Here is an 18,563-nt window from a genome sequence, read left to right as displayed (position 1 = left end):
AATACACTTATCGGAGTTAGTTGTGTAGGGGTGATAATTAAATCTCTGAGGGAGGATAAGGCTGGACACAGAGAGCATTTGAAAGAACAGAGGCAGAGAATGAACTGTGGGAAGAGCATTCATAGCGGCAGGAAAGAAAGAGAAGTGTCAGAATGAAACCTACAAGATATGATGTGGAGAGATCCAGAAACGATCAAATGAGGGCCAAGTCCCAGAAACTCAGAGATCGGAGAGTTTGAAGGCAGACAAAGTAATCAACAGTGTTAAAACTACCAGAGCAATTCTGTAAGGTGAGGAAGAGTGTTCATTCAGTTTGACAACTTGGATTCAATTGGTGACCACAGTGAGAAAGGTCTGAGTAGAATGATGGCTGCAGTATGTAACCGCACTGAGGAGTGAGGGCAAGATGAGCAGGTGGAGACCATGCGTGTTAACTGTTCTTTTTGAAACTTTGGATGGAAGAGGAAGAAGGAATTCTGTCGTACCTCTGTGTGAGGTAACTCAACCTCAAGAGAAGGGCCTTTTTTTTTTTTTTCTCGCGGTACGCGGGCCTCTCCCTGTTGCGGCCTCTCCCGTTGTGGAGCACAGACTGCGGACGCACAGGCTCAGCGGCCATGGCTCACGGGCCCAGCCGCTCCGCGGCATGTGGGATCTTCCCGGACCAGGGCACGAACCCGTGTCCCCTGCATCGGCAGGCGGACTCTCAACCACTGCGCCACCAGGGAAGCCCTGAGAAGGGCTTTTGCGTGTGTTTGTTTTAACATTAGGTAGAGCTCTGGTGCTCAATGTGGGAGCCGCACGTGGCTAAGGAACATCTGAAGCATGGCTCGTCCATGCTGAGGTGTGCTGTAGAATAAAATTCACACCGGATTGTTGAAGCCTCGGTATGACAGGAAAAGAACATCAAATACCTCAATAATAATTTTTACATGGAATACAAATTAAACTGAAAATAATTTAGACACACTGGGTTCATATTTTATTAAAATTAATTTTAAATTCTTTTTCCTTTTTTGAAATGTGCCTATTTGAACATATAAAAGCACACACGTGGCTCATATTACATTTCTGTTGGGCAGCACTCAGCTGAGGCATGTTACAGGCTGTTAGGGATAAACAGTAATAACGCTAATAATATCTGTGGCGGGCAGAATTCTAGGACGACTCCCAAGACACATACCTGTGCCGTCCTTTCCCTTTGAGTCTGCATGGTGGGACCACTGAAGATGAAAGGGTATCACTCTCTTGATTTAGTTACTAAACAGCTGACTAAGTCAACCAGAAGGAAGATGATCCTGGTGGCCCTGACCTAATCAGATGAGCCCTTTAAAAGAAGGCAAAGCTTCAGAGAGATGCGCCCCAGTGGCTTCAAAGAAGAAACAGTGCACTGTTGTTTCGAGAGGAGGAGGCCACGAGGCAAGGACCTGAGAATGGTCTCAGAACAGCCCCTGGCCAACAGCCAGTGAGAAAACAGGGATCGTAGTGCTGCAAGAGCAAGCACTGAATTTGACCAACGACAAGAATGAGCTTAGAAGACCCCAAGCCCAGGTGAGATCACAGCCCCAACCGGTACCTTAATTTCAGCCTGCCCAGACCCTGAGCAGAGGACGCAGCTAACCTGCACCCGTACTCCTGAGGCACAGAAATCGTAAAATAATAAATCTGTACTCTTTAAAGCTGCTAAGTTTGTGGTAATTTGTTACACAATAATAGAAACTGAATATTATATCTAACATTTAATTAGCAACTATTTCATACCAGGTACCATACCAAGCACTTTAGATACAGCATCTCATGTGACAGTCACAAAACCTTTAGAAATAGTACCATGATTATTGCAATTTTACAGTAAAGGTGACACAAACACAGAGAGGTTAAGAAAGATTCCCAAGGTCACAAAACTAATAACTGGCATTATTCCAAGCCACCGAAGTTATTCTAACACGTATACCTTGAGGAGAGAATCACAGCATGAGGAGTGTCACAGTTCATGACTGACTTTGTTAAGATAAAGCGTTACATCGAGAGGTTTGCAAAAAGCCAGAAAGACAGCATGGTACAGTCTGCATAAGCTGACAGCTGTAGAGATGAGATAATTCTACCATTTTGAGGGATATAAACGATTTTTTGCTGTCAATCCCAACTAAATAACAAATACTTTAAAAGCATGTAACATCTTTCAGAAAGTAAAACTAAGATAAAGCAAAGACCAACCTTGCCAGAGAGAATTCTATCAGAGACTGTATGAAACTTAGGAGATCACTAAAAACTTTCAACCTTTCCTGTGACACAGGAGACGAAGGTCCACAATAACAAGACAATGAACATTCCTTTTGACTATAACTGGAGAAAAGACTCCATTCCCTAAGTCTTCCTAGTAAATAAAACAATGGTTAATAAAGTTATCATTAGATTAGAGAAAGAGTTACCAAGCCACATCGTAAGAGTCAAACAAGATCAAACAAGAATGAACAGCATCCTCCTTCAGGAAGATGGAAGAACAGTTTGAGATTAAATAGCTCAATTCTGGGCAGTGAGATCAGTACATAAACATCACCATCTCAGGTGAACTGATAACTGAGTAGTTAGATACATGCTGGGCCTAAGACAAGACGTTAATATTAAATCTCAGCGAAAGTCACAGAAACTCAAGTCATCCAAGAAAGTAGCATCTTGTTCTAAAAGAGACTCAAAAAACATATACAGAGAAATGAGCAACCCCTCCCTGTGTGACCAACTGCTCCCTTATGCCACATAAACACCACCACTACTGCCACAAAAAAAAGAGCCCCCTTAAAACGATCAGTGAAGCCGAAAACAACTCTCCGTCATACACATCACATACACAGACGCTGAATGTGACACTGTATCCTGGCCAAGCTACGGACTCACCCAACAACTTCTCCGGCCCTGACTCTGTCCCAAGAGTAATGTCCCGAACCTGCATCTCTTCTACTCTCCTAATCAACCGCTACCCCAGCCGTTTTATTTCTCCAGACTTCCCTGCCTGCGTTAAATGAACCCCTGTCATAGCTCCCACTCGCTTCTGCTCAGACGATTCAGTTGCGAGCCCCCATCTAAGGCTAGGTTTTCCTGGGACGGACCGCAGCGTGAACCTTGACACGTCTGCTACAGATCTGGGCAACTGCGTCAAACTCCTTTATTTAAAAGTTTTAGTTAGTGGTCAAATGCTTTCTTACAAATTAACAATGATATAACAAGTGTTTAAAAGGTAGTTGTCATGTTTTAAAGGACAAAACTTGACTAATACTATAAGTGAAGATGTGTAATAATTGGGCTTTTTCTTCAATCTTTTTTTAAACTCACGTTTATAGATAAATTGAGAGTCTATAAAGAGCCACAGACTCTGACCGAAGGGGTAAGACATACATACATATGCACACATACAGCCTTTGACGTGTTAATAGGTAAGGTTCTTTTCATGAACGTAATAATTAGCTGAAAACTCACTTTATCATTATTTGCTCCAATAGTAAATCTAGACAAAAGCAGGATTTTCTCGTACCCCAACCAAAGAGTTTCTACTAATGGCAAAATTACGAGACCCTATCGTAAGTCAAGTTAACTTCTGAGACAGGTTCACTGCACAAAAGTCTAATAAAAAAGGCTCTAGTAAATTATAAATTAAGAAGTATGAAAAAACGAAATCTCTCTCTCTACATAAAATTGTAATACAATAAAATATAGTATATAAATATATAATTACAGTATAATACAATATATAAACACACACACACACACACACATATATATACATATATATAGAAACTTCTCCCAAAATATATACCAAGGGAAATTTCTAACTTTAAAAAATATCATGGGGGCTTCCCTGGTGGCTCAGTGGTTGAGAATCTGCCTGCCAATGCAGGGGACACGGGTTTGAGGCCTGGTCTAGGAAGATCCCACATGCCGCGGAGCAACTGGGCCCGTGACCCACAATTACTGAGCCTGCGCGTCTGGAGCCAGTGCTCTGCAACAAGAGAGGCCATGATAGTGAGAGGCCCGCGCACCGCGATGAAGAGTGGCCCCCGCTTTGCCACAACTAGAGAAAACCCTCGCACAGAAACGAAGACCCAACACAGCCATAAATTAATTAATTAATTAATTTAAAAAAAAAGTATCATGAAACTAGTAACACAATGCTATTTTACAAAACATACTGATCCTCAAATATAATCTACTACAATTTGCTAGTGTTCTGTTTTCCATTTAAGAATCTTTAATATTCCACAATACCAGAAGAAAATTTTAGTGAGGCTATAGCATTAATACGCATCTAAAGGTGCCTAATTTTTAAAACTAAGAGCTACTTAGAACCAGAGAAAGATAGAAGTACCTTGAACTCACTACTAAAACCATAAAGTACATATGTATTTCTACATACACAATGCATTTATCAAATCAAAATATTTGTTTGTCTACGCTCACAACAATAACGTTTAAAAGTTTTTACTTGAAACGTATCATTTCAAACCTTCTCACCTATCAGAAGAGGGACACAGAATCATGTCTTCCTGATCTGGAGATGAGAGGACCAAGACTCGTACAGGTTTAATGATTTACGTAATGTTATTCACCTCACAGGTGGCAGAGCAAAACTTCTGACCCAGGCCCTAGGATTACAGATCATTGCTTTTACAAAAAGGTATGTTGCTAGGTTCTGAGAGGATTCGAAGAAGAATCTGGCCCAGTCACTATCCTTAAGAAGTTTAGAGACATCAGAAAGTCATGGAAGAAACAGGTACATGCATTAACTGGGATGACACAAAACAACAGGGTTCAAAAGAGAAGAATGAGTAAGGTACCATTAGGTGTCCAGCTCACCTGGGTAATGCACAAAGACACTGTAGAGAGACTGGAATCAAATAGCCATTGTGGGGAGGGGGTCTATAGCCCCTCCTACTCTATATAAACTAGTCTTCCCACGAATCCCTGTAACATGCAAGATCAGTCCTCATTTCCCATCTCACGCTCTTAGAACTCCTCAATCCCTCATGGAGTTATAATGAGGATGTTGGAAATATGTTACTGGTAATAGTAATGAATGTTTCTACTTTAATATTGGTTAGGAATTCCAATTATAATGAAGTAAATAAACTTACTTCGAGAGAGATTCTCAAGGGCTTTTCCCAGTTTCTTGCTCTCTTGAAGGATGTGGTTCAATTCATCAAAATCACGGCTTTCTGGTTTAGTCCTCCAGTTCCACTTAGGATGATCTACTGACCTTGGCACTATGTTTAAAAAAAATGATTACTTCATAAGCATGCTACATAATGATAAAAACTTACTATTCATCATTACGTGAAAGACTGTATCAAGATCAGTGTACAGAATAAAAATGTTTGGAAATGGTTTTCTTGTGAGCAAACAGAGGGGAAGTTATGAAGCTGGGTTTTAAGACATGTTTTGACTGAACAAGTAAGGAAGTGTGACAGTGTTTATAGAACAAAGAAAATGCAGGTGCTGATGTAAAACTAATAATTTATATAAATCATGGAAAAACACAAGCAAAGTATATTTTCTATTATGTTTTAGCAGCTTAAAAAATAATTGCTACCTTCTTCATGAGCAATTAGTTAAATGTTTTTAAGACATTCTTGCTGTCTTCTGATAAAACAAAGAAGACTGAATACTTCTATTTACCTTCACTTTGCCTCAAATTCCCACTAAAATTACATTATGGTATTTTTCTTTTATCAAAGAACTGGTTGAATAAAGAGAGAAGACATCACTAGGCAAGAAATAGCTACACAATTGTTTTTGGAAGATGCAAAATGAACTGAGTGGTAACTGGATTTAGCAAGGTAGAGAATACTGAAACCTAGTCCCTGAAGAGAGATGCCCCAAAAAGTGGACATTTCATGCCATTTAAACATGAAAGCATCAATCAAGGAGGACCAATGCCAAAATAATAAGGATATAAAAACATAATTGCCTTCCTTTATGGAAGGATCCATAAAATGCCCACAGCATAATGTAAGGCATATCATCACAACATTTTACAACAGTGGTAATAAAGAGAACATCTTTAAAAGCTTTCAGGGACAAAAACAGCAAATCAAATTGTCATCCGACTTCTCCATAGCAATGCTTGGCCCCAGAAGACACAGGAGAAATTCCTTCAAAATTCCAACTGAAGATCACTTCTAACTTTGAGTTTTATATCCAATGAAAGAATCAATCAAGATACTTGTAAGGACTCAGAACTATATCTGGCAAGCGCTCTTTTACAGAAAGCTCCTAATGGAGGTGCTCCACCAAAATAAATAAGTAAACCCAAAACTGGAAAGACCTGAGATTCAGGAAACAGATAATCCTCCATAAGAAAAAGGCAAAGGTAAGTCTTGGGATGACAGTAAAGAAAGGATGGTCTCAGCAGAGAGCTGAGAAAAAGTCTGGAAACTAAGGAGTAAAGACTGGAGCAAGAGGACAAAGGACTACAGGAGAGAAGTCTCTAAAACCTCTTAAATGAAATAAAGTATAAAATAAAAACTAAGACAGAAGACCACGATGTATTTAAGCATATTGAGAGTGTTTAATATATACTTTAAGGCAGAGTTTGGTGAAGCATTAGTGATGGGTACAGAGAGAGCAAAGCAAACAGAAAAACAAGCCAATTATTAATTCTGGAAACAAATTAACAGTTGGCTATTTTATGGCTCTACTGTGAAAAAGGCTAATTAACATAATCATGAAAAAAATCAATGCAAAGTATACATTAACCAACATCTGAAATAGTTGCCTGCCTGTACTATGAGAATGTGATGGGCCCTGGGTGTAAAGCACAATGTCTTAAAAGGAAGTCAAGAGATAATACCTCAAATTTAAAAACTGAAAGAGAACTATATAAGTATCTTGTATATTTACATATGTAGATCTGTGTACCAAAGGAAACATCTAAGAGTTAAAAGTAGTTCCACATTAAAAGCAGAACAGGAGAAAAAGAAGGACACCGTTGCCTTGTGGTACTAATTTGCTTTTTAAACCATATATATTTTTGTTTTGATAAAAATAAAATAATTTTTTGAAGTTTATATGGTAAGGCTATAAGAAAGACAGTCTCAACCTACTGAAATTTTTTTTCTGCTACCTTTTTAAAAGTAATTCAGAAATATTTATTATAATAAAACATATAGTGATCCTCTGACTCAGCAATCTTATTCTGTCTGGTAAATTATCATAAATAAATGAAAACGCTCATACTTATGTATATATGTACAAGGTTGTTTATTTTATCGGAAAGTGCATGATATTTGTTTATTTCACCAAAAAGTTTGTGGTGGCAAAACTCTGGAAATAATGTAACTGTACTTCAACAGGGGAATAGGTAAATTATAGCATATTCACACTATGGTACAGGTATGCACTTACGGAAAAGTATAACATAGATCTGAATTTATTTGCATGGAGATATGTCCGTAATACATTTTAAAATAATAGAAACAAGTTGCTTAAGAATGTGTACTGTACAGTTTAAAGCCAATTTTATAAAGCAATTCAACTCACACATCTTATGTTAGTTTATACAAAGAAAAGGATGTAAAAGGATGCAAACTATTTCCGAGGGAGTAGACTTTGAGAGGGCTAAAGGGAGAGAGACTATCTTTCCACATGTCTCTATTTTTTTCATTGTCAAAATAAGTAAATATTACTTCTATAATTTAAATAAATCTATACTAAAAACATGCAGCTGCTTCCTCCATGTTTCTTTGTTTAAGGGACTCTGGGAAGGAAATGTCAGCTAACATCAACACACCAGTGTTCAAGTGTGGACAGTGGAAGCAGTGATTGTGATCAATGGTTTTAGAAAACACTTCCAGGCATATTGCTATTACGCCACAGGTCATTACCCAGGAGTTCCCGGGGGGGACAAGCCCAGGCACAGGGAAGAGATCAGAAGAGGAGACAGAGAAAACTGTATTTGAACCAGATCCTTCAAAACATTTACTGGCACTTTTGTTAACTTTTTTTTGAATAATTTCTCTAATCTGCATCATTACATTATCTAATTTTCCTGGAAATTACCATATCCTATTAAGATCTCATCAATTAAAAAAAATAAGAACATAGGTTTTTAAAAAAATCAGTTCCAATCAACCTCCCCAGATAATCATGTGACATGCCCCGCTGCCCACCCTAGCAGCCTTTGCAGAACTCCACCTGAATGTATCCACGTGGGCAAGCCCAGGTGAGACCAGCAGAACTGCCCAGCCCATTCACTGAACCATGAGAAATTATAAATTGTTGTTTTAACCTACTGAGTTTAGGGGAGGTCATATGCAGCACTACAGAGAAATGAAACGACACCCAAGCTCTTTCCCTCAGCAACTTTTGAGAGAAACTAAGACAAATTTTTTTTTATATTTTTGTAGCTTGTGACAATTTGCTACACATGTGATACCCAATTTATCATAGGATCCAAATCTAGGACAAGGAAGGCCACAGTATAATCATGGTCTAATCAACTACACTGGATAATTTCAAAAGATGTTTCAGTAAATAATGGAAGGTGATTTGGGAAGTCATCAGCCCAGTATACAGTCTCCAGATGAGAATCTCTAAAGGTTTCTGATGGATTAAAAACCTTGAGGGACTTCCCTGGTAGTCCAGTGGGTAAGACTCTACGCTCCCAGCGCAGGGGGCTTGGGCTCGATCCCGGGGCGAGGAACTAGATCCCACACGCATGCCGCAACTAAGAAGTTTGCACGCCGCAGCGAAGATCCTGCATGCCACAACTAAGACCCAGCACAGCCAAAATAAATATAAATAAATAAATATTAAACAAAACAAAAAACCTTGCTTAGGTCATACTTAGTATTAAAACTCAGGGCTACAGTTTAAATACATATTCTAAAAAATATCCTCAGGAGATATGGAAAACAGCAGAACAATATAAACAACATAATATGACCCATAAGAGGTGAAAGAATCTGAGATTAGGTACAACCCATAACATCACTGAGACAAAACTCACCCCCAAAGCAGGAGCCCATCCACAGCACCGTGCAGATGGGCATGCTCCATTCATTCATAAAGAGGTCACTACTTCACAAAACAGCCTATTGTATATTGAACAGGGCCTATTTTGAACAATTCTTTATTATATTAATCAAATGCTGACTCACTGATACCTCCACCAATAATTTCCATCTGTGGGTTAAATAATAAATTTACCATTTCCTCCAAATAACTTTTGAGATACTATCTATCTATTTCTTTGGAACCAAAATAATTTCAATTATTTAGATCTTTCAACTCTGTTTTCTAAAATTTAATAAATGCTAATAGTCTTTCCTGAAAGTTTCTCCCATTCTTTCATTTAAATATGCCGGGAGGTTCCCCAGTACTACAGATATACCTAAAATTGATAACAGTGAATGTAGTACTTCGTGTCTCCTGCCTTCTGCATTTCCATATTATGACTTTTCAGACATTGTTTTTCCATCTTCATTCTCTCGTATCTATGTAACTTGTGTTTTCTATACACATGCATGGTCTTTTCATTTCTTTCCTAAAATTTTAGCAAATATACAGCTATTCCTCTTTGTATATGCTGTTCTAAATGTGCATAAATAAAATTCCCGAGGACTGGTTTTAGCTTTTGGTTTTAACTGAAGCTAACGTACTTACCTCAATTTTCTCATCTGGATCACAAATCTGAAATAGCTCTAAAAGAATCCGTGCACACTATCATGCACAAGGGCCTGACAGACACATGTTCTGCTGGTTCTTTCTGCCAAGACCCTACTCATCATCCTCAACCACTCCAGCAGAACCACCACTCCACCAGATAAATAGTAGAAATGCTTGAACCACAAAGGAAAAAGCTTCATCGAACCCTATGTGTCATTATTTTTCCTCTATGACAAATCAAAATTGAAAATTAAAAACATAATATTATCTTGCAGATCTTTGTACCTATACCAGTTTGCACGGTGTAAGGTGCTTTTTTGTTATCTGAAAATGCACAGCTTCTAAACATTTTAGCACTAATTAATCCTTAAATTCTCATTTACTCATTTATTCTCTCATTGGTATATAGCACAAAGCACTGTCCTAGGTTCTGGGAGTAAACCAGTGGGAATAAATGTAACAAAATTCCCTGCCCTCATGGGGATGACATTCTACAGGAGCTCACAATCTATTGGATAGGCTAACAGGTTATTTTGTTCTTCACTGGCCTAATTAATATATAGTATCTATTTTTAAGTAAGCTTTAGCAGTAGAGATGTTTTTAATGAATGTTAATGATATTTACCCCATATGAAAGTTAATGACTTAACATTATTGTCTTTTTTTCCTTTTGAGAACAATCACTTAGAAAACTTTTTATACATATTATATAAATGTTTCTGCCAGACAATAATTCAGTTAAGAAGATATCCTTTTATTCTAAAAGTCCTTTTATTTAGTTTTGTTTTAAAATAAGAAATTGATGTAAAACTTTATCAAATACCATTCAAGTATTATTTGAGATGTCATATGACTTTTCTTACTTTATCAGTTTGTATAATGTACCAACATACACCTAATGGTAGTCCCAAAAAGGAGAAGAAAGAATATTTGAAGAAATAATGATTGAAAGACATTCCATGAAAACAGAAACCAAAGAGAGCAGGTGTGGCTATACTAGTATCAGACAAAACAGACTTTAAGACAAAACTTGTTACAAAACAAAGAATATCATATATTGATAAAAGGGTCAATCAGTCAAGAAGGTTTAACAATTATTTAACATATACACACCTAACAACAGAGACTCCAAATACATGAATCAAACATTGACGTAACTGAGGTTATAGAGCTCTACAACAATAGTTGGAGACTCTTAATACTTCACTGTCAATAATGGATAGAACAACTAAACAGATCAATAAGAAAACAGAGTACTTGAACAACACTATAAACCAATTAGATCTAATAGACATATAGAGAAAAATACACAGAATAACAGCCATACATAGTCTTCTTCCAAGTCACATGGCACAATCTCTAGTATAGACCATATGTCAGGCCACAAAATAAGTCTCAATAAGTTTTAAAATATTTAAATCATAACAGTATCTTCTCTGGCCACAATGGAATGAATTGGAAAGAAAAAAAAAGAAAAAGCAGAAAATTCACAAACATGAGAAAATTAAACAACACACCCTTAAACAACCAATGGGTGAAAGGAGAAATCCCAAAGGAAATTAGAAAATATCTTGAGACAAATGAAAATGAAGACACAACATACCAAAATTTATAGGACACAGCAAAAGTGGTGCTCAGATGGGAATTTATAATTGTAAAGCCCACATTAAAAAGCAAGAAACATCTTATACCAATAACTGATCTTTATACCTTAAAGAAGTAGAAAAAGAAGAGCAAACTAAACTCAACCCAGCAGAAGGAAGTAAATCATAAATATTAGAACAGAGATAAGTGAAATCGAAGATACAAATGTAACAGAGAAAATCAACAAAACCAAAAGTTGATTCTTAAGAAAGATTTTAAAAATTAACAAGCCTTTAGCTAGATTAAGAAAAAAGGGAAAAGACTCAAATTACTAAAATCAGAAATGTAATCAAGTCTGTAACCTACAAACTTTACAGAAATGTTTTTAAAAGGGATTATAAGAGAATATTATGAATATTTAATGCCAATAAACTGGACAACCTAGATGAAATGGAAAAATTCCTAGAAACAAACAAACTACCAAAAGCTACTCAAGAATAAACAAAAGATTTATAATAAGTAAAGACACGGAATCAATGATCAACAACCTCACAACAAACAAAGTCAAGCACAGGACAAGGTGGCTTCATTGGTGAATTCTACCAAACATTTAAAGAAGAACTGACACCAATTCTTCTCAAACACTTCCAAAAAAACAGAAAAGGAGGGAATACAGCTAAACTCATTCTATAAAGCCAGCACTGCCCTGACACAAAAGACAAAGATATGAAAAGAAAACTACATACCAATATCTCTTCTGAATACAGATGAAAAAATCCTCAACAAAATAGTAGCAAATCAAATTCAGCAGCATATTAAAAGGATTATGGAAACACGAAAGACCTGAATAGGCAAAGCAATCCTGAGGAAGAAAATGGAGCTGGAGGAATCAGGCTCCAGGACTTCGGACTATACTACAAAGCTACAGTAATCAACACAGTATGGTACTGGCACAGAAACAGAAATATAGATCAATGCAACAGGACAGAAAGCCCAGAAATAAACCCACGCACCTATGGTCAATTAATCTACAACAAAGGAGGCAAGAACATACAGTGGAGAAAGACAGTCTCTTTAATAAGTGTGCTGGGAACACTGGAAAGCTACATGTAAATGAATGAAATTAGAATATTCTATAAAACACAAATAAACTCAAAATGGATTAAAGACCTAAATGTGAGGCTGGATACTATAAAACTCTTAGAGGAAAACATAGGAAGAATACTCTTTGACATAAATCGCAGCAATATCTTTTTGGATCCACCTCCTAGAGTAATGAAAATAAAAACAAAAATAAACAAATGGGACCTAATGAAACGTAAAAGCTTTTGCACAGCAAAGGAAACCATAAAGAAAACAAAAAGACAACCCACAGAATGGGAGAATATATTTGCAAACAGAGCTACCGACGAGGGATTAATCTCCAAAATATACAAACAGCTCATGCAGTTCAACATCAAAAAAACAAACAACCCAATCAAAAAATGGGAAGAAGATCTAAATAAACATTTTACCAAAGAAGACATACAGGTGGCCAAAAAGCCCATGAAAAGATGCTCAACATCACTAATTATTAGAGAAATGCAAATCAAAACTACAATGAGGTATCACCTCACGCTGGCCAGAATGGCCATCAACAAAAAGTGTACAAACAATAAATGCTGGAGAAGGTGAAGAGAAAAGGGAACCCTCCTACGCTGTTGGTGGGAACATAAATTGGTACAACCATTATGCAGAACAGTATGGATGTTCCTTAAAAAACTAAAAATCTTTTGACAAAATTCAACACCCATTTATGATAAAAACCCTGCAGAAAGTAGGCATAGAGGGAACTTTCCTCAACATAATAAAGGCCATATACGACAAGCCCACAGCAAACATCATCCTCAATGGTGAAAAACTGAAAGCATTTCCACTAAGATCAGGAACAAGACAAGGGTGCCCACTCTCACCACTCTTATTCAACATAGTTTTGGAAGTTTTAGCCACAGCAATCAGAGAAGAGAAGGAAATAAAAGGAATCCAAATCGGAAAAGAAGAAGTAAAGCTGTCACTGTTTGCAGATGACATGATCCTATACATAGAGAATCCTAAAGATGCTACCAGAAAACTACTAGAGCTAATCAATGAATTTGGTAAAGTAGCAGGATACAAAATTAATGCACAGAAATCTCTGGCATTCCTATATACTAATGATGAAAAATCTGAAAGTGAAATCAAGAAAACACTCCCATTTACCATTGCAACAAAAAGAATAAAATATCTAGGAATAAACCTACCTAAGGAGACAAAAGACCTGTATGCAGAAAACTATAAGACACTGATGAAAGAAATTAAAGATGATACAAATAGATGGAGACATATACCATGTTCTTGGATTGGAAGAATCAACATTGTGAAAATGACTCTACTACCCAAAGCAATCTATAGATTCAATGCAATCCCTATCAAACTACCATTGGCATTTTTCACAGAACTAGAACAAAAAATTTCGCAATTTGTATGGAAACACAAAAGACCCCGAGTAGCCAAAGCAATCTTGAGAACAAAAAAAGGAACTGGAGGAATCAGGCTCCCTGACTTCAGACTATACTACAAAGCTACAGTTATCAAGACGGTATGGTACTGGCACAAAAACAGAAAGATAGATCAATGGAACAGGATAGAAAGCCCAGAGATAAACCCATGCACATATGGACACCTTATCTTTGATAAAGGTGGCAGGAATGTACAGTGGAAAAAGGACAGCCTCTTCAATAAATGGTGCTGGGAAAACTGGACAGGTACATGTAAAAGAATGAAATTAGAACACTCCCTAACACCATACACAAAAATAAGCTCAAAATGGATTAAAGACCTAAATATAAGGCCAGAAACTATCAAACTCTTAGAGGAAAACATAGGCAGAACACTCTATGACATAAATCACAGCAAGATTCTTTCTGACCCACCCCCTAGAGTAATGGAAATAAAAACAAAAATAAACAAATGGGACCTAATGAAACTTCAAAGCTTTTGCACAGCAAAGGAAACCATAAACAAGACCAAAAGACAACCCTCAGAATGGGAGAAAATTTTTGCAAATGAAGCAACTGACAAAGGATTAATCTCCAAAATTTACAAGCAGCTCATGCAGCTCAACAACAAAAAAACAAACAACCCAATCCAAAAATGGGCAGAAGACCTAAATAGACATTTCTCCAAAGAAGATATACAGACTGCCAACAAACACATGAAAGAATGCTCAACATCATTAATCATTAGAGAAATGCAAATCAAAACTACAATGAGATATCATCTCACACCAGTCAGAATGGCCATCATCAATAAATCTAGAAACAATAAATGCTGGAGAGGGTGTGGAGAAAAGGGAACCCTCTTGCACTGCTGGTGGGAATGTGAATTGGTTCAGCCACTATGGAGAACAGTATGGAGGTTCCTTAAAAAACTACAAATAGAACTACCATATGACCCAGCAATCCCACTACTGGGCATATACCCTGAGAAAACCGAAATTCAAAAAGAGTCATGTACCAAAATGTTCATCGCAGCTCTATTTACAATAGCCCGGAGATGGAAACAACCTAAGTGCCCATCATCGGATGAATGGATAAAGAAGATGTGGCACATATATACAATGGAATATTACTCAGCCATAAAAAGAAACGAAATTGAGCTATTTGTAATGAGGTGGATAGACCTAGAGTCTGTCATACACAGTGAAGTAAGTCAGAAAGAAAAAGACAAATACAGTATGCTAACACATATATATGGAATTTAAGAAAAAAAAAAAATGTCATGAAGAACCTAGGGGTAAGGCAGGAATAGAGACGCAGACCTCCTAGAGAACGGACTTGAGGTTATGGGGAGGGGGAAGGGTGAGCTGTGACGGGGCGAGAGAGAGTCATGGACATATACACACTAACAAACGTAGTAAGGTAGATAGCTAGTGGGAAGCAGCCGCATGGCACAGGGATATTGGCTCGGTGCTCTGTGACAGCCTGGAGGGGTGGGATAGGGAGGGTGGGAGGGAGGGAGACGCAAGAGGGAAGAGATATGGGAACATATGTATATGTATAACTGATTCACTTTGTTATAAAGCAGAAACTAACACACCATTGTAAAGTAATTATACCCCAATAAAGATGTTAAAAAAAATAAAAAAATAAAAAAAATAAAGATTGATAAGAAAAAAAAAAAAAAAAAAAAAAAAAAAATAGAGCTACCATATGATCCAGCATTCCCACTCCTGGGCATATATCCACAGAAAACCATAATTCGAAAAGATACATGTACCCCAATGTTCATTGCAGCACTATTTACAATAGCCAAGACATGGAAGCAACCTAAGTGTCCATAGACAGAGAAAAGGATAAAGAAGATGTGGTACATATATACAATGGAATATTACTCAGCCATAAAAAAGAATGGAATAATGCCATTTGCAGTAACGTGGATGGACCTAGAGATGATCATACTAAATGGAGTAAGTCAGACAGAGAAAGACAAATATCATATGATATCACTTATATGTGGAATCTAAGAAGATGATACAAATGAACTATTTACAAAACAGAAACAGACTCACAGACTTGGAAAACAAACTTATGGTTACCAAAGGGGAAAGGTGGGGGGAGGGATAATTAGGAGTTTGGGATTAACATATACACACTACTATATATAAAATAGATAATCAACAAGGACCTACTGTATAGCACAGGGAACTCTACTCAATATTTTCTGATAACCTATACGGGAAAAGAATCTGAAAACGAATGGATATATGTATATATATAACTGAATCACTTTGCTGTACACCTGAAACTAACACAACACTGTAAATCAACTATACCCTATATAAAATAAAAATCAAATTTAAAAGAGTACTTATAAGCTGTTCCCATGCAATAAAAACTAAAACTAATAAGTGAACTCATTAAAAAAAAGGATTAAACATCATGACCAAGTGGGATTTATCCATGAATGCAAAAGTTATTTAACATAAGAAAATAATCGGTATAATAATTATGTTAATATAATCAATTTTAAAATGAATGATTATTTTGATTGATGGAGAAAAAGGCTTTTGACAAAATTCAACATTCTGTCATAATAAAAGTTCCCAATAAACTAAGAGTAGAAGGGAATGTCTTCAATATGAAAGAAGACATTTACGAAAACCTCACAGCTAATATCATGTAGATCAGTAAAATAATAAAAATTTCCCCTTAAGATGAGGAGCAAGAAAGGATGCCTGTTTTCATCACATCTATTCAATACTATTAAAATTTCTATCCAGACCAAGTAGGCAAGAAAAAGAAATAAACAGCATTCAAATTGGAAAAGGAAAAGGAAAAGGAAAACTATCTCTACTTGCAGATGGCATGAACTTATATGTAGAACAGCCTAAAGAATCCACAAAAACATGGTTGCAGCTAATAACAAGCTCAGCAAAGTTGCAGGATATAAGATCAATACTTGAAAATCGGTTGTATTTCTAAACACTACCAATGAACAATTGGAAAAAGAAAATAAGAAACAATTCCATTTACAATAGCATACAAAAGAATAAAATACTTAGGTATAAACTTAACCAAGAAGGTACTGAGAAGTACAAAACACTGTTCAAAGAAATTAAAGAAGACAAATAAATGTAAAGGCATCCCATGTTCATGAATTGGAATCCTTAACAATGTTGAGATCACAATAATCCCAAAATGATCTATTAAGAGAATGTATTTCCTATTAAAATCTTGATGACCTTTTTTAGCAGAAATGGAAAAGCTGATCCTAAAAATCATATGGAATTGCAAAGGACCCTGGATAGCCTAAATAATGTTGAGAAAGAAAAGCAAAGGTCAAGTACTCACACTTTCCAATTTTAAAACTCATTATAAAGCTTCTGTAATAAAAACAGTGTGGTACTTATATAAGGATAGGCATATAGAATAGTGAAATAGAACTGAGAGTCTAGAAATAAATACATTCATTGCCAACTGCTTTTCAACAAGGGTGCCAAGACCATCATTTAATGAGTAAAAACTAGTATTTTCAATAAATGACGCTGTCCAACAAATGGACAACTCAATATCCACATATAAAAGAATGAATTTAGACCCCCTACCTTACATCATAAACAGAAACTAACTCAAAATGAATCGAAGACCTAAATTTAAGAACTAAAACTATGAAACTCTTAGAAGAAAACATAGGGGTAAATCTTTATGGTCTTGGATTAGGCAAGGGTTGACACCAAAAGCACAAGAAAAAAAAAAAAAGAGAGCGAGAAATAGATAAATTGGGCTTCATCAGAATTAATAACATGCATATCAAAGAATACTATCAAGAAAGTGAAAAGACAATCTACAGAATGAGAGAAAATATCTGTAAATCATATATCTGATAAGGGTGTAGGATCAGAATATATAAAGAACTCTTGAAACTCAAGGAAAAAAAGAGTAACAACTTACTTTAAAAAATAAACCAAGGACCTGAATAGATATTTCTCCAAAGAAGATACACATATGGCCAAGAAGAACATGAAAGGATGCTCAACATCATTAGTTATCACAGAAATGCTAATCAAAACGACAGTGAGATACCACTTCACACCCATTTGGATGGTATAATACTTTTGTTATAAATAGAAAAAAACAAATGTTGGTGAGAATGTGAGGAAACTGAAAACCTCTTACATTGCTGGTGGGAATGTAAAAGAGTACAGCCTTCATAAAAAACAACTGGCAGTTCTCCCAAAAGTTTGAACATACAACATGACCCAGCAATTCTACTTCAAGGTATATACTCAAAATAATGCATAATGAGTGTTCAAACAGTTACTTGAGCATGAATGTTTATAGCAGCACGATTCATGATAGCAAAATGTAGAAACAACCAAAATACCCTACAATAGATGGACGGATAAACAAAATGTGGTATATCTATACAATGGAATGTTATTCAGCCACAAAAAAGGAATGAAGTTCTGATACCTGCTGCAATGGGAATGAACCGTGAAAAAGATTACACATTATATGATTCTATTAATATGAAATAACTAAAACAGGTAAATTCACAGAAACAGAAAGCAAGTTCCCAGGGGCTGGTGGGAGGTAGAAATGCTGAGTGACTGTTTGTTACAGAGTTTCCTTTTGTGATGATGAAATGTTTTGGAACTAGAAAGAGGTTAGGGTAGCACAGTATTTTGAATGTACTAAATGCCACTGAATTGTACATTTTAAAATGGTTAATTTTTGTTATGCTAATTTAACCTAAAAAAAAGCATTTTAGAGTGATTTGTTATGAAGCCATGGTAACTAGAACAT

The 18,563-nt window shown here is 36.3% G+C and overlaps 1 protein-coding gene across 1 annotated transcript in view; it reads right to left on the bottom strand.

Moving 5' to 3' along the window:
• Positions 1–18,563, bottom strand: part of C17H8orf34 (chromosome 17 C8orf34 homolog) — a 336,297-nt gene that overhangs the window by 258,540 nt on the left and 59,194 nt on the right. Inside the window, 1 exon segment of the mRNA XM_073794504.1 lies at positions 5,124–5,252. Coding sequence (XP_073650605.1) covers positions 5,124–5,252 — 129 coding nt within the window.

This window comes from Tursiops truncatus, chromosome 17 (genome assembly GCF_011762595.2).
Source record: "Tursiops truncatus isolate mTurTru1 chromosome 17, mTurTru1.mat.Y, whole genome shotgun sequence".
Classification (NCBI taxonomy): domain Eukaryota; kingdom Metazoa; phylum Chordata; class Mammalia; order Artiodactyla; family Delphinidae; genus Tursiops; species Tursiops truncatus.
Note: the sequence above shows the minus strand (reverse complement) of the source record. Positions and strands in the feature narration are given on the sequence as shown.